Source organism: Trichoderma breve, chromosome 1 (genome assembly GCF_028502605.1).
Source record: "Trichoderma breve strain T069 chromosome 1, whole genome shotgun sequence".
NCBI lineage: Eukaryota > Fungi > Ascomycota > Sordariomycetes > Hypocreales > Hypocreaceae > Trichoderma > Trichoderma breve.
The window spans coordinates 93,432-111,538 of record NC_079232.1 but is presented as its reverse complement, the minus strand read 5'-3'; the positions used below and the strand labels follow the sequence as shown (position 1 = coordinate 111,538).

The 18,107-nt window shown below is 45.2% G+C and overlaps 6 protein-coding genes across 6 annotated transcripts; 2 read left to right on the top strand and 4 right to left on the bottom strand.

Annotated features, from left to right (window-relative positions):
- Nucleotides 1-80: 80 nt before the first annotated feature.
- T069G_00038 (fungal specific transcription factor domain-containing protein) lies at nt 81-1,702 on the top strand (the record flags this gene model as incomplete). The annotated part of the gene is made up of 3 exons (XM_056167248.1): nt 81-157; nt 214-1,293; nt 1,351-1,702. 3 exons carry the CDS (start codon nt 81-83, stop codon nt 1,700-1,702), a joined length of 1,509 nt encoding a protein of 502 aa, XP_056032564.1.
- A 2,000-nt stretch (nt 1,703-3,702) lies between these two features.
- Nucleotides 3,703-6,018, bottom strand: T069G_00037 (uncharacterized protein; the record flags this gene model as incomplete). Its single annotated transcript, XM_056167247.1, has 4 exons — nt 3,703-3,737; nt 4,430-4,468; nt 4,525-4,616; nt 5,936-6,018. 4 exons carry the CDS (start codon nt 6,016-6,018, stop codon nt 3,703-3,705), a joined length of 249 nt encoding a protein of 82 aa, XP_056032563.1.
- Nucleotides 6,019-6,962: 944 nt separating this feature from the next.
- Nucleotides 6,963-8,039, bottom strand: T069G_00036 (NAD dependent epimerase/dehydratase family domain-containing protein; the record flags this gene model as incomplete). The annotated part of the gene is made up of 1 exon (XM_056167246.1): nt 6,963-8,039. One exon carries the CDS (start codon nt 8,037-8,039, stop codon nt 6,963-6,965), a length of 1,077 nt encoding a protein of 358 aa, XP_056032562.1.
- A 1,058-nt stretch (nt 8,040-9,097) lies between these two features.
- Nucleotides 9,098-10,107, bottom strand: T069G_00035 (short chain dehydrogenase domain-containing protein; the record flags this gene model as incomplete). The annotated part of the gene is made up of 3 exons (XM_056167245.1): nt 9,098-9,462; nt 9,526-9,960; nt 10,041-10,107. 3 exons carry the CDS (start codon nt 10,105-10,107, stop codon nt 9,098-9,100), a joined length of 867 nt encoding a protein of 288 aa, XP_056032561.1.
- A 663-nt stretch (nt 10,108-10,770) lies between these two features.
- On the top strand, nt 10,771-12,133 carry T069G_00034 (uncharacterized protein; the record flags this gene model as incomplete). The annotated part of the gene is made up of 4 exons (XM_056167244.1): nt 10,771-10,920; nt 10,997-11,101; nt 11,165-11,547; nt 11,692-12,133. 4 exons carry the CDS (start codon nt 10,771-10,773, stop codon nt 12,131-12,133), a joined length of 1,080 nt encoding a protein of 359 aa, XP_056032560.1.
- A 4,415-nt stretch (nt 12,134-16,548) lies between these two features.
- T069G_00033 (alcohol dehydrogenase groES-like domain-containing protein) lies at nt 16,549-17,659 on the bottom strand (the record flags this gene model as incomplete). Its single annotated transcript, XM_056167243.1, has 2 exons — nt 16,549-17,258; nt 17,317-17,659. The coding sequence occupies 2 exons, from the start codon at nt 17,657-17,659 to the stop codon at nt 16,549-16,551; spliced, it is 1,053 nt and encodes a 350-aa protein (XP_056032559.1).
- Between the last annotated feature and the right edge of the window lie 448 nt (nt 17,660-18,107).

The following is an 18,107-nucleotide window of genomic DNA, read 5'->3' as shown; positions in this document are numbered from 1 at the left end:
AGCTTCAACGTCAATTTACACGAGATTATCTCTCCTGAATCCAGGACGAGGAAATACTTGGACTGAAGCTGCTATTCAGAATGAATGCCTGCGCCTACTGCAAAAATGGAAAGCGGAAATGCGACAAAGCACGACCTTCGTGTTCCAACTGTATACGGTAGGCATCTCTCAATTGAGATTCATGAACACACGATGTAATAAATTGCCGTTTAGCCTCCATAGAACCTGTATCTACACAGAAGATGCGGTTCAGGTCAATTTTCCCACTAGTCTATCAGGACAACAAGACCCTGCTAGCAGATCTGTTCCGATAGCCGAAGACATGCATGCATTTGAGCTCCCAGGATCACGTTTTGCTCGCTCTATCTCAACTCTTGGTCCAATAAACCAGGTGCCGCTACGGCAGCCCATGATAGATCTCACAGTGATAGCCGAAGCACTTCAAATATTGGGATCATTGGATAAGATGAACGAAATAGCGGCACAATACTTCGTTGGCACGCACCAAAGGATGTCCATACTATCCAAATCTAGGTTCTACAGGAGCCTTCAAACCATAAATGCCGAACCAAAGGCTGACTTCTTAACGCTATGCCTATGCATGTATCTAATTGAGCAAATTCCTTTGCACCAACCAATGAGCATGCAGTCGACCCCATATGTTATTATTAAGAGCTTGCTTGGTATGCTCGAAGCTACAGAACAAATATCACTCGATATCGTCCAAGCCAGAACACTTGTAACCTGTTATGAAATAGGTCATGGCCTTCATACAGCGGCCTGTATCTCAGTTGCTGCGTGTGCAAAAACAGCTCGAGCTCTGGGTCTCCATAAACAGATGCGCCGCAACTCAAATCACGGAATCGACGGGCTCATCGCAGAGGAGGAAAAGAGAACATGGTGGGCGATAATGAACATGGACAGATTTGTTGGGCTGTGTAGTGGCGACTTTTTATTTTCGACGGAGGATCCTGAGGAATTGGATCCGCTTCCAGTTGAAGATTTGCTATGGTCGCAGGATGGTGATCCAGTAGACTTGACAGCCTCGATCCTCGGTGCACCCACGCTTGCCACACCTCCAACACAGTCCGTGGGGCAGATGGCTCGAGAGTGTCAGGTCTCTCACCTGGCCGGCCGGGTGATCCGACACACCACCAATCCCACATCTGATCCCAGCTTCAATGCGGAGGAAGCGATACAGCTTGAACGCACATTACAGACTATTCTGCTGTTGCTGATTGATGAGGATCTGACCTTTGGAAGATATTGTGGAGCCCTTGGGATCTGTGACAGGTGCGTTATATCATCACGTCCTCTTATATGTTCCCACTGGCAACTGTTCTCTAACAGATGTAGCGCACTTTTCACACTTTACGAATTTCTACTTAACCGCTGCGATGAGCATGGGCCAGAAAAAGTCAGAATACTCGAGTCTATGCAAGAATTGTCAGAGAGAGCTGTCATGTTTGCAGAAGCTGGCTACGCAGATAAAGAAACATTTTATCTCGAGACGCTCTCACCTTTCCTCCCATATTGTCTCTATCAAGCTGGAATCGTGCAGTATAGGCTGTGGAAACAAAAGGGTGACTTAATTCATAAAGCGCGACTTGATGCTCTCTCAAATCTTCTGAGAGGAAATGGCAAGCGATGGGCTGTTGCAGGTAAGCATCTTAGTCTTCTTCAGGCAGAAAATCCCTATTGAGAGACGAAATTGCTGATGGAGACAAGCAACATACTTGGATGTTTTGGAAAGATTGCAAGAATCCTGGCCACCTATAGTGACTCCATCTTATCTGCTGAACTTTGGAGAACAGGCTTCAGTCCTATCAAGAGGAATCTAGACCATCCGAACACTATTGATGGTAGTCATGTGATAGCAGTAATAGAAGGGCGAGTTAATGAGTATTTCAGCCTTGCGTTCCGGCTGGCTTATCCTTCACACAATTGTGTAAGAGTCATGTTTGAAGGAAATTTGAAGGCGTTAACGCTTGGCTGTCTTCTACATGCATGTTGCGATTGTAAAATAATTTGGCTCGAAGTCTTCCCCACAGATCCAAGTGAAACCTGGTAGATTAATGGAAGATGAAGGTTAACAGAGTATATGCTGGTCTACTCTTGATGATCAACTGACAATCGTGTCTTGCAATGACGCTAATTTTACCAAGTTTTGACACATGTTCCTCTGTGCACCTTCCATATTCTGCTTCACAAATGGCATAAGCCAACTGGAACATTCCAGATCCACATTCTGGGTTAAAATCCAACTGCCGTCACCTAAGCTATCTCCATCTTTCGTATCACAAGTAGAACCTTGTTTGTTCGCCTTGTTTACCGTATATGTTGCCGTTACAACTACTCCCGCAGACGCAACTGCACGGGATTTGAGACCATCTATTGTATTCTGGAAGGTAACAATAATAGTCGTGGGGTATTTGCCCCAGTCCCCAATTCCTGGGATTATCATGATCTTTTCTATTGCCTTGTATACCTTAACTGGATAGTCAAGATTGTCAAAATAGGTATCAAAATCGGAAGCTTCAGTTGAACTGATCTCGCTGTAAGAAGCCAGTTGCGGCTGAACGGTAAGAAGATTTTTATGAAGATGAAGGACATCTATAACGTCATTGGCTGAGATATTGGATGGAATTGGATATTCGGCATTGTATATGTGCGTAGCTCGTGCCATTTTGAGACTGCCTTTTTGTAAGAGGATTGACAGAAGAGGGGCGTTGAATGGATAAATTGAAGAGGAAGAAAATAGCGCTATAAATATCAGCAGCCAAGCAAGGTGAACATGTGACCTAACTTTATTTGGCAGTTGCAGGGCTAATCAGCTCTTTTAGTGGTGAAGTGGCCTGGACAGTACTCCGTAGCAGAGTCGGGGTGGTTGGAGGTGAATGTTTGCTAAATTCCGCTATTGTATGACACCTTGTGGTCGAGATTTGTGAGATTGTCGCATAAGTGTGTATTCAGTATTTTATCACTGTCATCAGTATTTAATTAGACGAAAATACAATAAACACGCTCACAGTGTATACAGATGTTGTGGTAATGTGCTAATGAGGACTCATAGATAGATCCTAATGATTTGTATTGTTTTCTCATTCTGAAAGGGTGCTACAGCCACGATACTGTGGAGTAAGCTAGTTCAAAGATCCCCCGCGATATTCTGTAAAAGAGCTGAACTTATCCAAACTGGTCACCATCAATGAGTAGGCGTATGGATGGTACAGTAGAAACAAATGGCTCCAGTATAACGGGATGATACTAGAGATCTGACCACTGTCGCTCTTGTGAAAATGAGCGAATACTAACAAGCTACTTCATACATCATCTTCGGTCCCCAACTATTGTGACCCTCTAATGTTGTAGCCGACCTCTCACAGCCTCCGCATGACGCTTGACATAGTTCGTACTCTGATCTCCTTTTTGACTGTGTTATTCTATGACACAATGTATGGTCGATTTTTCTCTCTTTTGTATGGGCTTCTTAGTGGTCCTAACTCATGGCAAGGATATTGTCAACGGGAGGATAACTTGATTTGTATAATACATCTGTAAGCATACCAGGGCTAACAGGCCTCTTCGGAATGCCATTTCGGGCTAATAGATGTCTTAAATAAGCCTCTACTATGTCACAAGATTTAATAGAGTCTGATCAAACACTACAAATAACCATTGATCATGCTGTTGGAGGCTCAACTAACAACCTGTAGGTAGGAATGTTCCACTAGATTCTGATTTGCCGAAACTATACTTCCTCCGACCTGCATTATCTCTCTATGACTTTCAGCGGCTAAAAGTAAGAATCTCCAATTGCCAAGTGAAGTAAGAAATTATCCCAATAACCGTAAATATTCCGGTCCAAGCCATCGCTGCTTTCCGAAGGATATTCAGTGTAAACTTATCTCTTGCTGCAGCCTCGTTGACATGTGGAAATGGTTCTTTCGGAATTGGTTTACCTAGGAATTTGCAGAGTGGCTCCCATCCTGACCCCAGCTCTACTTCAAGCAGGCGCTCCTTTGGAACTAAATTACGCACGTACTCATTATGCTGTTCAATCCAGAGTGGGTTGCATTTGCGGCCAGTTCTATCTTCAGCTCTGTAAATAGATTAACCATGTTGTTCTTGCTAGAAGACTTGAGGGTATCTTACGCTTCAAAGAATCCTCGTGCAGTGTCAACAAACCATCGAATGCCAGGTAGTGGCATGGTGATGTATCCCATAACTCTACTTCCTGCGTTATTGGCCACTGACTCGAAGCTCTTCCACCACGCCGCTGGAGGGCGTGTGACGAGCACGAATTTTGCATCTGGATATAATTCCATGAGCTCTGGGAGGAAATCAATGGCTGTGACATCAGTTGCACCTGCAAAACCTGAAAAGGCATCTTCAAGCGCTTTGAGTAGCTGTGTGCGATTCCCCTCACGCTTATATCGATATATCTGATTCCATTTTTTACAGTACGCTGAGAGATGTCAACTAGTTCGCCTAGAAATAATAGGAATCCCAAGTTGTACTTACAGTCTTCTCGATTAAAAAGCTGGCTGGCTGTATGATGTACCGGTCCGTCGAGCAGCTTCTCTAGAGCATAGGCATAGGATAGCGTCCCGGTTCTGGAGAACCCAGCATCTATTACCTCCAGGCTTCTTCCTTTATCTACCGGTACAGATGCTTCTTGTCCCATTATTCCTTCAGACTCTGTATAGTAACTGAAATAACGATCGGTATAGTACGAAGTGAAAAAGCTTGCATCCCTGTGTTAGATATATAATGAACACAAGGCGATTAAATCAAGGGATACATGTTATAGGATAGGAATGGACATATCTGACGTAAGCTTACATATACACAAGCATTTAAGTTTGAGATGGATAATACTAGTTGTACCCGCATTCAGACAAAGAAGCCAATCTAAGTATTGGAAAAGCACTGTAACTGTAGATGGGAAGAATTATATAGTAACAATGTGGAATCATTTATGTGAGTGATAACAGAGGCAACTCAATGCGTTCTTGTAAGATCAAGCATCGGTATTCTTTTACAAGGGAACACTATTATACGATGGTATTAAACCATGTCCATGATGATGATGCGTGTATTGATGACGATTAACCCCTTACCACTTCCACCTCTTCCAAGCAAATATCATCCCTACGCCAACAATTGATGCAGTTAATGTGAATTTGATCAAAGCCCTTCTTATCATCTCTCCAACAAGGGCATCTCTGATCTCCAAGTGGTCAGCAAAATTCGGATATGGTACGTCAGGCTTCGAGACTTCAAGAAAGTCACAAAGTTCATCCCATCCCAATCCCTCTTCTAACTTGATAATTCGGAGTCTTTCCTTTGGTATTAATGCTTTGACCAAGTTGTTGTAGTCGACGTAATTCTGACGTAGTATCTTCTCATTGTCAGGATGGCCTCGTTTGGTTGTCCCGCTTAATAAATCGTATACTAAGCCGTTGAATCGCCAGTGGTGCCATAGACCTTCATCGAAATATCTCAGGATAGTCATAGGGATAGATGCAAGATAGTCATTCATGCCGCCCACTTGTTTGTTAAATGATCTGACCCATTTGTCCGGATCTCGCTCTGTTAGAAGAAATTTCACATTCGGGTCGTTCAGATATGCGCTCTGGATTTGCACAGGCATGTAACAGGGCACCTCGATGATCGAATCATACTCCTGAAACCATTTGTCGAATTCTGCTCGTCCATACGGCCTGACGCCAGAAAATTTGTTATTTTCCGCTAGTAATGCTTCTTGAAAGAAGATTTTATGGCTGTGGCCTTTGCTCAGCATGAATTCTGCAGCGTGATAAGGCTTATAACCAAGGATTTTGAAGGCTCGATATAATCCAAGTGTTCCGGTTCTATACCAATGACGAGTGTCAGCAGTTGTAGGAGTAGTAAGAATAGGGTTAATTCGTACTTGCTGCATCCAAGGACAATGACTTTAATCTTGGGTTTGACAGACGGCTCTGGCAAATTGTCGATTTTCCGAGCTTGCAGCATCTTTGCTCAAGGAGGGGGTACTTTGGGCCGCAAAAACTTCTATTACAAGAGGTGTCTGGAAGATGAAGTCATTCAAATACCGAATGAAGCATTATCTGACGTCGAAGAGTTTATGCAGGCTACGAAACAAACAAATATATAGTTGTAAATAGTGTTGCCTTCATATAAGAAAGTGCGATGCAACATGTCCATGGTATGCTAAATCAGCCTACAGCGCGGTTTTCTATTCTAGTATTCTGTACGCGCGGCGATGGAGCCCCTGTAGATTAGGGCGCCCGCATTGGCCTTCACTATTGCGTTGCGCTATATATGCCTAGTGATAAAAGTCTCGTCATCATTCCAATCATAATGTTTTACAAAGTCAAACACCTTTGAAGTTGAAGCTTACGGTACGCTAGGAAGAAGTGGCTGCTTATTTAATGTTTCGTAGTCTAAACGTTATGGGCAGACGCAAAGAGAGAATTGGAGAACGAAGCCAAACCTATCTCTACTTAACAAAGCCCACCTAGGTACATCACCTTCTATAGCCATCATATATGTCTAATGTCCATTCATAAGAACAAATGGGCTACCGTGTTTCCAAAGTTTGAGATTAATGAGATTTCGACTAATATGTCTGGACAACCTACTATCGGTATCGTTAGCTAAAGGTCAATTAGTTGTGTTGGTAGAAAATTCTCATGGAAGAACCATGTACCCAGGTTAACATCGTTATGAGCTAACGCTGGACAGAGCTATCGCTCATGGGATTTGTCGACAAGTATAGTGCAATAACAAGAGAGATAAAAATAAATCTACCGCCAAAATTTAGCGGCTTTAACCCCCTAAAGAGAAAGTAGATATACGGGTATCTATACGAGTAGATGTTGATTCCAAATTCAACATGTAATCTCACGCAACTCGGGCTAAACTTCAACCACGGGTCTTGAGTTTTAAATTTGACATCAATCTAACTCATCCTTTCCAAAGTTACTACCTATTCTATTCTCAATAGTCATGATGTTAGCATTCCCTCGCCTCTGAGCTGTTTCAAAAGCTCGTCGATAGACACCCAAATTTTCTGAAAACAGTGGGCGATGATCTGTCCAGCCTGTAAGCTGGCGGATATTATCGCTGCTGACCCACTGGCTAAAATTAAAAACGATGTGTAGCCCTTCGGGGAATGATGGTGGTGCTTTAGCAGGAGGAACAAACTCCACCCCTCCTCTAAACCCGTACTCCTTCGCTAGGGCTTCCCCCACCTCTCTCACTGTCTCATACCGATATCCGGATATGTTAAATATCTTGCCGTCCACCGCACCTCGATCTGCATGCTCGGCAATAGCTAGGTAAGCTGTGCCACAATCATCGACGTGAGTTGCGTGCATGATGTTGTCGGGGTTCGCTGGGATTTTGAGAGTGTCATTTTCGGCAACAGCTTCAGTTGCAACCCAAGAAAACATGGCTCCATAGTAGCTGCCGCTGCCGCCAAATACGCTCGTGGGTCGGAGTAGTACAGCATCAAAAATATCGCTATAATCGAATATACGAGTACAGTTTTCGGTTCTTTGACGGAGGAACTCTGGAGGATTGGTGGGAGATGTCTCTGTGTGTGGGAACAATGAGAGAGATCCGTGGATGTCCGTTTTCCCATAATCTTTGCAACCAGACGACCAAAGGACTAGAGAGCGAACCCCATTCCGCTTGCTTCGCCCAGCCAAGACCTTGACTAGCGCCAATACGTCGAGAAAATGATCCGCATATGCGGGGAGGTTCTCGGTACAACTTATAATGGAATCAAAAACCGTTGCCTGTTCATAGACGGAATCGAGAAAGCTGAGGTCTGTAAAATCACCCACGACGGGTATAACTTCAGCGGCCTGTAGTTCTTCCGCTGCTTCAGGCTTGCGAATAAGGCCAAACGTTCTCCAGCCCGCTCCAACGAAAGCTCGGCAGACAGCGGCGCCAATGTAGCCGTTTGCCCCGGTCACAAAGACGGTCCGCACCCGGTTGGCTACGTCTAGAGGCAGTTTAGCGGCCATGCTGAAATTGTAGGCAACTCCTTAGACAGTGCTCTGGAATTGTTATTTTTCGACTCAAGTAGTACGAAAGGGGTTTTTTTTCTGCCTACGGTTGAGCTGTTATATACTAAAGAACTGAAGAATATGTCGACAATGTTCAACACAATGTTATTTGTAACATCCATGGCGGATGTAGTGGCTGCTGTGATGCAGACTTCATGTTGCCCGCAATTGAGTCGGATCAAAATTTGTACCATCGGACCAACCTTTCGCTGTCGGACCAAGAAATTCTGATGTCGGACCACCGGATAGGCAATCGGACCAGGGTCCCATTTTATGATTATGCGCGGCATTTTTTTTTTTTTTGTGGCCATCACCAAATCCCATCTTTATTCCTCTTCTTTTCTTTTTCTTTTTTTATAGCACAACTGTGGCCATTGTACATAAGTACTACTTGGCCCAAGTTTGTAAATGTGAGGATGTCGATCGACTCTTGCTACAGAGCACACGAAGCAGGCTCCCATGATTGGCTAGTGGGATGCAAACCCGCACGGCTAATGGAAGGGAACCGGCCCGTGTATGGACCGTGATTTACATCTCCCGGTGTGGGGAATTTTGGAGATTCGCAAGGCCAAGGCAGCGATCATTCTCAAGAATATTAGTATTGGCTAACTGTCATCCAGATTATAGCGTTCTACATTCTTCACCTAAGAGACGTTACTATCCATTTTAACAAAATAAATAGAATACATAGGTAATATGCCTGTTCATTCGCGCCGTATCACAAATCATCAGGTACTTGACTCATCCTCGAGAAGAGCATCAGGCCACCACGGCGGGGCACTAGCTACGTCTGCGAGTCGTGAACCGCTAAGCCACTGGTATTAAATATGGAACACCGAATGTTTTCTCATTCACTTGAATTCATAGGGGCAATGCTTTCGTGGTCTTGCTCTTTGTGGATTTCGAGGATGAATGTCAGGTCAGGGCGTTGTCCATCTATTCCAATGCCTTTTATTCTAAACTTGGATATAATCTCTCTACTAAAGAAGCCCTACTACATACTGTATCCTTCTGAGTTACTGCGCAGGTAATTCCAAAAGGCGTTTTAGAACTGCATCATCGCTAGGGTTTCCTTCTCCTTTAATCGTTTCGTAGGCGGGCAAAAGCACAGCCTTGTCGATTTCCTTGTACTGACCATCAGCAACAAAAATCGCGTCTCCTTGTCTGGATGTATCTGCCATCAGATAAACGGCAGCGCGCGCAACTACCAGAGCAGGCTGCGGCACATGGGAAATCGCTCTCATGAGCCCCTCCAAGTCTGGGAGGACGTTGCTCGTTGTCCATGATGGCATCAGAGTATTGATGCGAATGGGAAGCCCTGCGATCTCCGCAAGCCGTGCCAAACCTCTGCCAAACCCTAAGACGCCATGTTTGGCCGTGGCTACATAATTTGGTCAGCACAAGGGACCCTGATCAACAATACATTGCTTTACTCTCCACTTACAATAGTCGACTGCTCGGAGTGGTTGTAGCCCGGTGCTAGAGCCCATGAGCACAATGCTACCACCTTCAGGTTGATCCTTTATATAGTGAACCGCAAGAGAAGCTGTGTTGATAAGACCCCTCAAGCCGATGTCCAACAGTTCATGCGAGGGCTCCTTCAGTCCCCCCTGGTCATCTGTCTCAAGAGCCAAGTAGTTTGCGCGCGGACCGATGCCGGCATTGGCGAAAACGCAGTCGATGCGGCCATGGTGTTCCTTCGCTTTCTTGAACAGAGCGGTCAGGTCATCCCATTTAGCCACATCGGTCCGCACAAAGAGCAAGTCAGGCGTTTCAGTCGGCTCGGAGGCCGGTGGTGGATTGAGATCGCCGCTGACCACCGATGCTCCTAGTGACAGCAGTAGGTTGACTGTTGCGAGGCCTATACCTGATGAGCCGCCTATAGTGAGCCTGGTCAGCAGCCTAGTTCAAGGATAATCACTAGAGTAATACGGCACAAAAAAGGTAAATTAGCCGTACCTGTAAGGACAACAACTTTGCCCTTGAGGCTGCTTAAATCCTCGTCCTTAATAAGAAATTCGGTCATGGTGTTAATATTAGGCAAGGCTTCTTAAAATAATGGAGGTAGCGAGACGGGAGAAGATGAAAGAAAATGTGATATCACAAAGGTAAAATACTAAACAAAGGGGCCAGAAGATAGAGGTCTTGGGAGGAAAAGGAGAGCTGCAGACGTACTACTACTCGTTACTTATGCATGTATCCGACAAAAAAGCCACGTTATGACCCCTTTGTCTAAAGCACGATGGTGAAACGAGCCTAGCTCGGCACTCGCCCCATACACCTACACCGTATTGTACAGTACTAGTGTCCGGTAATTATGCCCACAATCGTCCATATTAGAGGCATGATACGAAGAATACCCAGATATGTATAGGTACCGCCGATCCTGCTCCCGGTGGAACGGTTACAGGGTACTCGAGTAATGAACACCCGGCATGGGTCAGAACAAGAAATGATGGGCGCCGGTTTCTTTTCACTATGGTCTCATCTTAGCCGAATTTTTTTGCCTCTGTAGCGGGAGGATTGGTTCTAAAGAATAGAACAATTCTTCTTCTTTGCAACCTCTCTTCTCCGCTATACCCTTTCTTCATACTTCTTTTACTTTGCCGGTTTTTCTTTTTCTCTAAGAGTTGTCTTCTCTTCTGCTCTTCATCTGCCTTTGCTACCAACGCTCAACTGTTTTGCCATCATGGTCGAGCCGGCAGGGGACGGCCTACAGCTTCTCCATGCTTCAATAGTGCTGATTATCCTAGCCTGGCTTACATTCATTGCACGGACATCAGTTCGTGTTTGGCGAAAAGCATTGGGCTGGGATGACATTTTGATGTTGATAGGCCTCGTACGTATTCCAACTAGGATAATTCATCCTCTCTGAGACCAAAAAGCAATCCCAAAAGCAATCTAATACTTTGTAGCTTCTCTTCACAGTAACAGCTTCCTTATGCATTGTCTGCAGCTACCTCGGATCTGGTCAGCTTGCTGCCAAGCTGCATCCCAGTGATATCATGAAAGGAACCAAGGTGCATACTCTTGTGAATTTTCTATTGAGAATCGAACAAAGCCAAACTGACCCTCACCCAAAGCTCTTCTTCATCGCCGAATACTTCTACGCTTCCAGCACTGTCTTCATTAAGAGCAGCATCGCCATAACTCTCCTTCGAATCGCCGAATCTCGCCGTCGCTACAGGTGGATTATTTGGAGCGTCATCATCGCCACGAGCATTTCCTGCATCGTATTCATTGCCGGCATTTCCAACATTTGTCATCCCATCACTACTCTATGGGGCGAAACTACTACCGGCACGTGCAATCTTGAACTTAACAGCGATGTCAGCTTCTTCTTTTCTGCTATAGAGATTATCACCGACTGGACGTTGGCTATTCTGCCTGGAGCCTTGTTGTGGAAGATCCAGATGAAGAGCAGGGTTAAGCTTTCGGTAGCTATGATTCTGGGGATGGGCGCATTGTATGTCTCAGATTTCCTTCTCCCGATCAAAAATTGCCCCACTTCCTTCTGCCGCTCCGAATATTCGGAGTGTAACCCTACCAACGCAGTGCAACCCTACCAGGTAACAGACAAACTATATGCACCTAGCTAACCTTTCACCAGTGCAAGCTGTGCAACAATTGTTCGACTACGCTACCTAACTCTGTACAACAACCCGGCAGAGTTCATGTTCGGCACCGGCAGGATTGGCCTCTGGTCCATCATCGAAGAAGGCATTGGTATCGTCGCTGGCTCTCTACACGCTCTTCGCCCTCTCCTCTCGCTGCCCATCTTTGGCGGTAGCTCCACCGGCGGCAACACCAGTGGCTCAGCTTCGAATAATAAATTCATGCGGTCAGGGAGTGGACATCATCCGGGGATGCGTAACGACATTCAATTGGACACGTTTCACCAGCTAGCAGATACAGATGGGGATGGGGAGAGCGCCAAGCATATTCTAAAGGAGACGAAGGTTACGATGGAGAGGAGCGATCGAGCTGCTTCGCCGGGAGAATACGGCAGGAGTCAGGTCCTAGGGTGGAAGAAGAACAATTTTGAGGGCTGATCTAGAACTGATCCATATTTCCAGATGGCGACTAGGATAAACGGCGCATGAAACTGGACGAGGTGTAATCTCGACTCGGGCATTGAAAAAGGCGGAGAATGGGAAGCGAAGATTAATATTTGTGGCATCTTAACGCTAGTCAACTGTGGCTGCAATGGTTGCCGATCATAATGGTGAGAATTCTCTAAGCTCAATATTTACTAGCCATCTCTGTCCTGTCACAAAATGGCAAAGTCTGATACAACATGCAGATTTGGAAAACTTTATGGTCCAGTCACTGATCTCTGCAGTTTTAGTCTCGCTCGGCCCTCTCCTATATCCCCATACAGTTCTCGTCGTTGTCTTGGTAACTTACCGGTATCATTTTTTCTTCTTTCCCTTCACCAAGGCGAAACGGGACAGGATGAAAGTGTGCGTTGGAATCTTGAACCCAACACAAGAGTGTGGACCACAATAGGGGTCACAGGCTGGATCCCGTGCCCGTCATAATTAGAAAGCAATATAGAAAATATAGAGTAATTTTCAATCTTACGAGAATAACTAGCCAGTTACAAGCTAGGATATGGCAAATAATGATTGAACTGCCCTAACTAGCCATTTGGAACCCTTGTATGGTTTTGCAGATGAGCCCTCTTGGTTGAGCCTGACCCTATGTCGAGTTTTGTCTGGTAGGCCGTCTCCAACACCTCGCCCAAGGGCACACAAGATTGTATCTCCTGCTGCTAATGTTATTCAGTATCGCCTTTTGATCTCTTGGTTGGAATTGCGCGCGCTTGTACTCTCAGCTCCCCTCTTTAGTCTCTAATGCTGACACTCGTGGTACTGCGGTACTCACCTTTCTAGATGCAAGCGTCAAGGCTCTGAAAAGGTGAGATACAGCCTACCAGGTTAGCTCAGCCAGATTTTAACTGGAATTTGTTAGAATAGTCGTATAATGTCCATTGTTGACCTCGTAATACGAATATCCCCCCCTCTAACAACCCTCCGCAACATCGTTGTTCATCAAGATGGTAATTGAATCAAGTGATTCATCGAAATATGTAAAAACATTACGTGGCTATCTACGGCCGATTAGGGTGACCTGGAAGAAATCACTGTCGAGACTGCATAACCTGGAGTTCCTATTTTCTGTGAATGATACGATAATGTCTCGTTTGTATCATTGGCTCTAAGAATGACGAGTATATTACGGCGATGACACGTATATTTCACCAGAATCTGCAAAGCGAAGCTTGACGGCCCATGATTCGAGATGAATGAGTATATAGGACAGAACGGAACAAATATGTTGCTTGAAAGGCTGCGAACTCGTATAGAAAGGAAACCTTATACTACCATACGGCGTACCTACCTATATAAAGCAACTACGTGATTGGTGTGATTCGGTCAGTAAGCATGCTCCATCAAAAGCAGTAGTTCTAGCATTCCCACTTGGAGAGTAGATTACCCTGAAATGCCGCCGTGTCTATGGCCTGCTTGAAAGTCTTCATGCCTTGTCAATAGACGACATATTTCCCAACTCAAACTGTCCAAAAAGCAAGACAAGTCATTTTAAATGTCTGTCGCCAAATTACTCTTCCATACAAGCAATGGTACATCATGAATATAATAATTTGGTTGCAGTATCTTCAAAGAAATGCTCCAGAACTCCCACAAAAGCATCCAATTTGTCGCAATGAATGCTGTGCTTACGATGGCTGTACTGCTTGACGCATTGTAACACTATATGCTCCACAGTAAATCCATTATTCATGTAAGGAATAGTTAAATTAGATGCATACCGATACGTAACTGTTACTGTCCTCTCCATGTTGCAAACCAGGGGTAGAAGAAAGTACATAATCAACTTGAGACTGACGTTTAAGTTGACCAATACCCTCATTCAAAAACATGGAGACGTTTCCATGCTGCCTAGAAGAAGAAGAAAAAACGCTAAATAAAGACGCCTGGGGGATGCGCTTAGTTTCTTTAGTTAGTTTTGGTCCCTTGACCGCGTTGTTAGTCCCAGGTCCATCGAAAATAAGCAGCGGGTAGAGTGTACGAGTACGGAATACACATTATCTCCACCTGACTGAACAGTGTTGATAGTAAAGAGTACTGATGGAAATACCGGCCATGGACATGCCAAGTGGCCGTTCATTTTTGTAATCCTACTCAATGACAACGCTGTTTTACAAGTTACACACTTTTGAGTCCAAGGTGCGTATCGTTTTGACTGTGTTGTCTCTTCGACTACTAGCCAAACCAATGGACAGGCCGTGGCCTCCGGAGCAGTTACTCCTAGTAAAAGTACTGTTTGTACCAGAGTTGATGGCCAAGCAGCCATCCTGGATGTACTCGTAGGCGACAACTCCCTCACCCTGGTGCCGATACCTCCGCGAAAACGCGCTATAAATATGGAGAAAAGTGCCAAGTTAATAGACTAACTTGACAAACTATGGGGCGCAAACGCTCCTTGTCCTTGGAAACGTAACCAACCCCCTGAGTTGTTGCATGATGTAGGCTCTCGCCCCTTTCGCCGGCGAACTACCGCATAATGTTGCCCCTGCTACGTAACAAATCCTATTGCAGCTCATTGCCGCCCCAATGAGACCTTTAACTGTGGTAGAGATTCTCCAATACTAAGTGGGGAGTGTATCCTATTTTCTAGAGGGAATATCCCCTATAGCGCCAGTCTTAAGCTAGGAGATGTCACCGCCTAGTAGTGTAGAGGCTAGGTTGTCGCTGTGTAATCTCATAGGACGGTAAAGAAAGTCTATCACCCGTAAGGCTTAGTATGAGCATCATTTAAGGCAGCGCTCCTATCATCTTGCCTTGGTAAATGATAGCCGTCTACTTTGGATCACCTATTCATTGAGCCACCTTAGTCAAATATTGCTTTCTACCTTGGACGAGAAAGCCGAACCAACCCATCTTTATATACAGCACGTCAAGAAACATGCTACAATATCTACTTGGATCTTGGTTGCTCTATCTTGACGTTATCGGGGGCCTATCACAAGGTGCACTTTCTTGGCAGATGTTTTTCTTGTCCCTTGCGGTTCATGCTATCTACGCTAACTCGTATTGCTACTTTCCAGATTTCCGTTTGTTGACTGGTATGATGGGTCAGTGCAAACTTCTTGCATGGATAATGTATAAGCAGCCTTCAATCCAAACCGCTTTCGTTTTTCCGGCTTATTTGACCCAAGACAACACTGTGGTCAATGCGGCTACTTCATCTAAAGATTGCCGATCCTTTCGAGCGCATTCTTGGTGACTTATCTCGCAAAAATTGCTCCATTTTCTCGATTGCGTCCGTCAAGGGACTGCCTTGCGCCGCTTGGATTCAGGACATCTGCATGGTGACTAAGAAGTTTGGTGTCTTACTATTTAATTCTCCTCCAACCGGGACCGAAGTCCTATTTCTGTAGTATCTACAAAATTTCGCCTCGTTTTGGAGCTTTACCAGATCTTTTTTTGGCCAGGAAGCTCGTGGGCCAAATCTTGGTAAAGCGAATTGTAGTGGCCATAAATCCGGACTAGCAAAGTTGACAGAAGAGAAGAGGATGCCGCCGGAAGGAACATCTGATGCTCTGGACAGCGTAGTCTTTGCTTTATCACAGGTGAATTTTGAACGAGGATATTTGTCACATCCTGAGATACTCCCGGCATCGAAGTTATCCAAGCTATGAAGCACGCATGTCGACGCGCCTCCAGGTGAGAGAGATGGGGTAGTTGCTGAGAAGATCCCATGTCCGGTATGCCACTTGAGTGATTTGCTTCAGCACTAGTGCTAGTAAGAAACACGGCCAAAATGTGATTAGCAAGTGCATTTTCCCGCTCTGTAATTTGATTCACGTCAGTCAAGGTGCGGCTAGGGGCAAATCCGAAATAGCAGCATAGGTAGGTATCAAATATCTCTAGTAGGACGCTATAACTCGCTTGAAGAACGATTGACCACAGGCAGAAGTCGTAATTCTATCTATGCCGCAAGTAACAAGACCAGCAAACCCTTGTCCTTAGTGAGTTGTAACGTTAATGAACTGGATCATAGATTGTCCAGCTTATCAAATAATGCTCATTCAATCCCTTGGGGTAAGATGAAATAGGTAGGGAAACTTCTTAATCGTAGTAATGTTGGATGAGTCCAGAAGTGCAAGTTATATGGCGAAGAATATTAACGTCTGAGTGGTCGCTAGCTTCCTAAAATATGCACAGGATGATAGTATCCTACTTTTGACTATTGGACTAAATTTCTTGTGAAAGGACACGTCAGGTGCGAAAATTGAAGCGGCAAGCTCGACGGGGCGGCCATTTTTGTAAACATGACCGAGCAACCTGAACCGGGCATGCTTGGAACCTATGGAGACCTGTCGGTCAATGCAAAGTATTTTGTAAGTACTAGATGCTGAATGTTGTAATGCGCTTAGAAACTATGCAGAGCCAACGCCAGGCGTATCAGAAACCCTATATATGAGCTTTTTGGCACTTACTTTCCCCTCTTTCAACATCCGTAAACCCTCTTCAACAGACTCCAATCCGCGTGGCAGGACTTCATGTGGCTGTCCGGTCATTTTACCCTCAGCAATCCATCGACTAACGAGCCGGAAAAAGGCATACGCAAAATCTACATCTTCGCTGTATACTTCATTGCTGATTGGAGTCGCCTGTCCATGGACTGTGCCAAAGAAAGTAATGCCAATAGATATCGAGGGAGGAATATCGCTGTAGTCTAGACGGGGCAGGTAGACAGACATGCGAGCTCCTTCTGGCGCTAACACTTCTGATAGATGCCGAAAACTGTTACTATCATTGATGGCATCCACAGCATGAAAGCATTTCTTCCCTCCAAGGGCAGCCTTTAGATCATTGACGACGTTGCAGTTTCGGTAATCAACAAAGTCTGTAACAACGCCAAGTGACTCGACGTATGATCTTCCAGATCCACATACAGCAATGACTTTTTCGAAACGTCCAAACCGTGCCAATTTTAATGTAAACGCTCCAATAGAAGATCCACCTCCGTAAACGATTAGTGGAGGTTGGACTTGGACGATCTCTGAGGAGGTCGGAAATGGAATTTTGAGCCGCTGGTATAGGCCTATCGCTGCTGTGCACAAGGCAAATGGTATGGTACTGGCTTCTATATTTTACATGAGCAAAGATTCACCAACATGCACAGTTTCTTCTTGGTAACACACCTTCAAATGAGATATTCGGCGGCAGCAGAAAGCACGTATTCACAGGAGCAGTCGCATACTCCGCATAAGTGCCATTCTCCGTCTGCATAGGATGCGCCGCCGCAACCCGGTCGCCTTTCCGGAATTCGTACACCTTGTTTCCCACTGCTTCAATAATTCCAGACATCTCATTGCCTTGGTTTATCTCAACGCCAGGAATGAGATGATCGGGAGCTTTCCAATCGCGTGGGTTGCTGGCGCAGAATATGACTTTTATGAGGACCTCATCTGGCCCAGGCTGTGGAATGGGGGTGTCGATTATCTCGCATCGTAGAGGGTGCGCTTTGATGATGACAGATTTCATGATGGGCAAGTAGATGGAGCTGAAGGATGTGTAAAAACGGCTTGGAAAAGGGAAAAGGGACGTCTCGGCAGCTTTTAAATATATCTATGCCCACTACCAAACCCTCGTGCTTTGTTGGCTGAGCTGAACTCCGCGAATAGTTCTCTATGCATGTAGCATGGAAGAATTAGTTCATGCGATTTAAATGCCAAAGCAACTATTGCTCCACAAAATACTAAACAAGCCGATCTACCCCATGGGCAAAGTGAGGCCAGACATTCTCTCCTACTACCCCATAAATACGCTGTGAAGCCTCAGATTGGCTACCACGAATATGATGACGATTCATGAGGATCCGCGACTGAGTATATTTCTACCAAACTAAACACGGCTCTAACACAAATCCACCCCCGGAGAAAAGACTTATAGCCGTCACTACGGAATAAATGAAAGAAGCTTCCATTTGGCC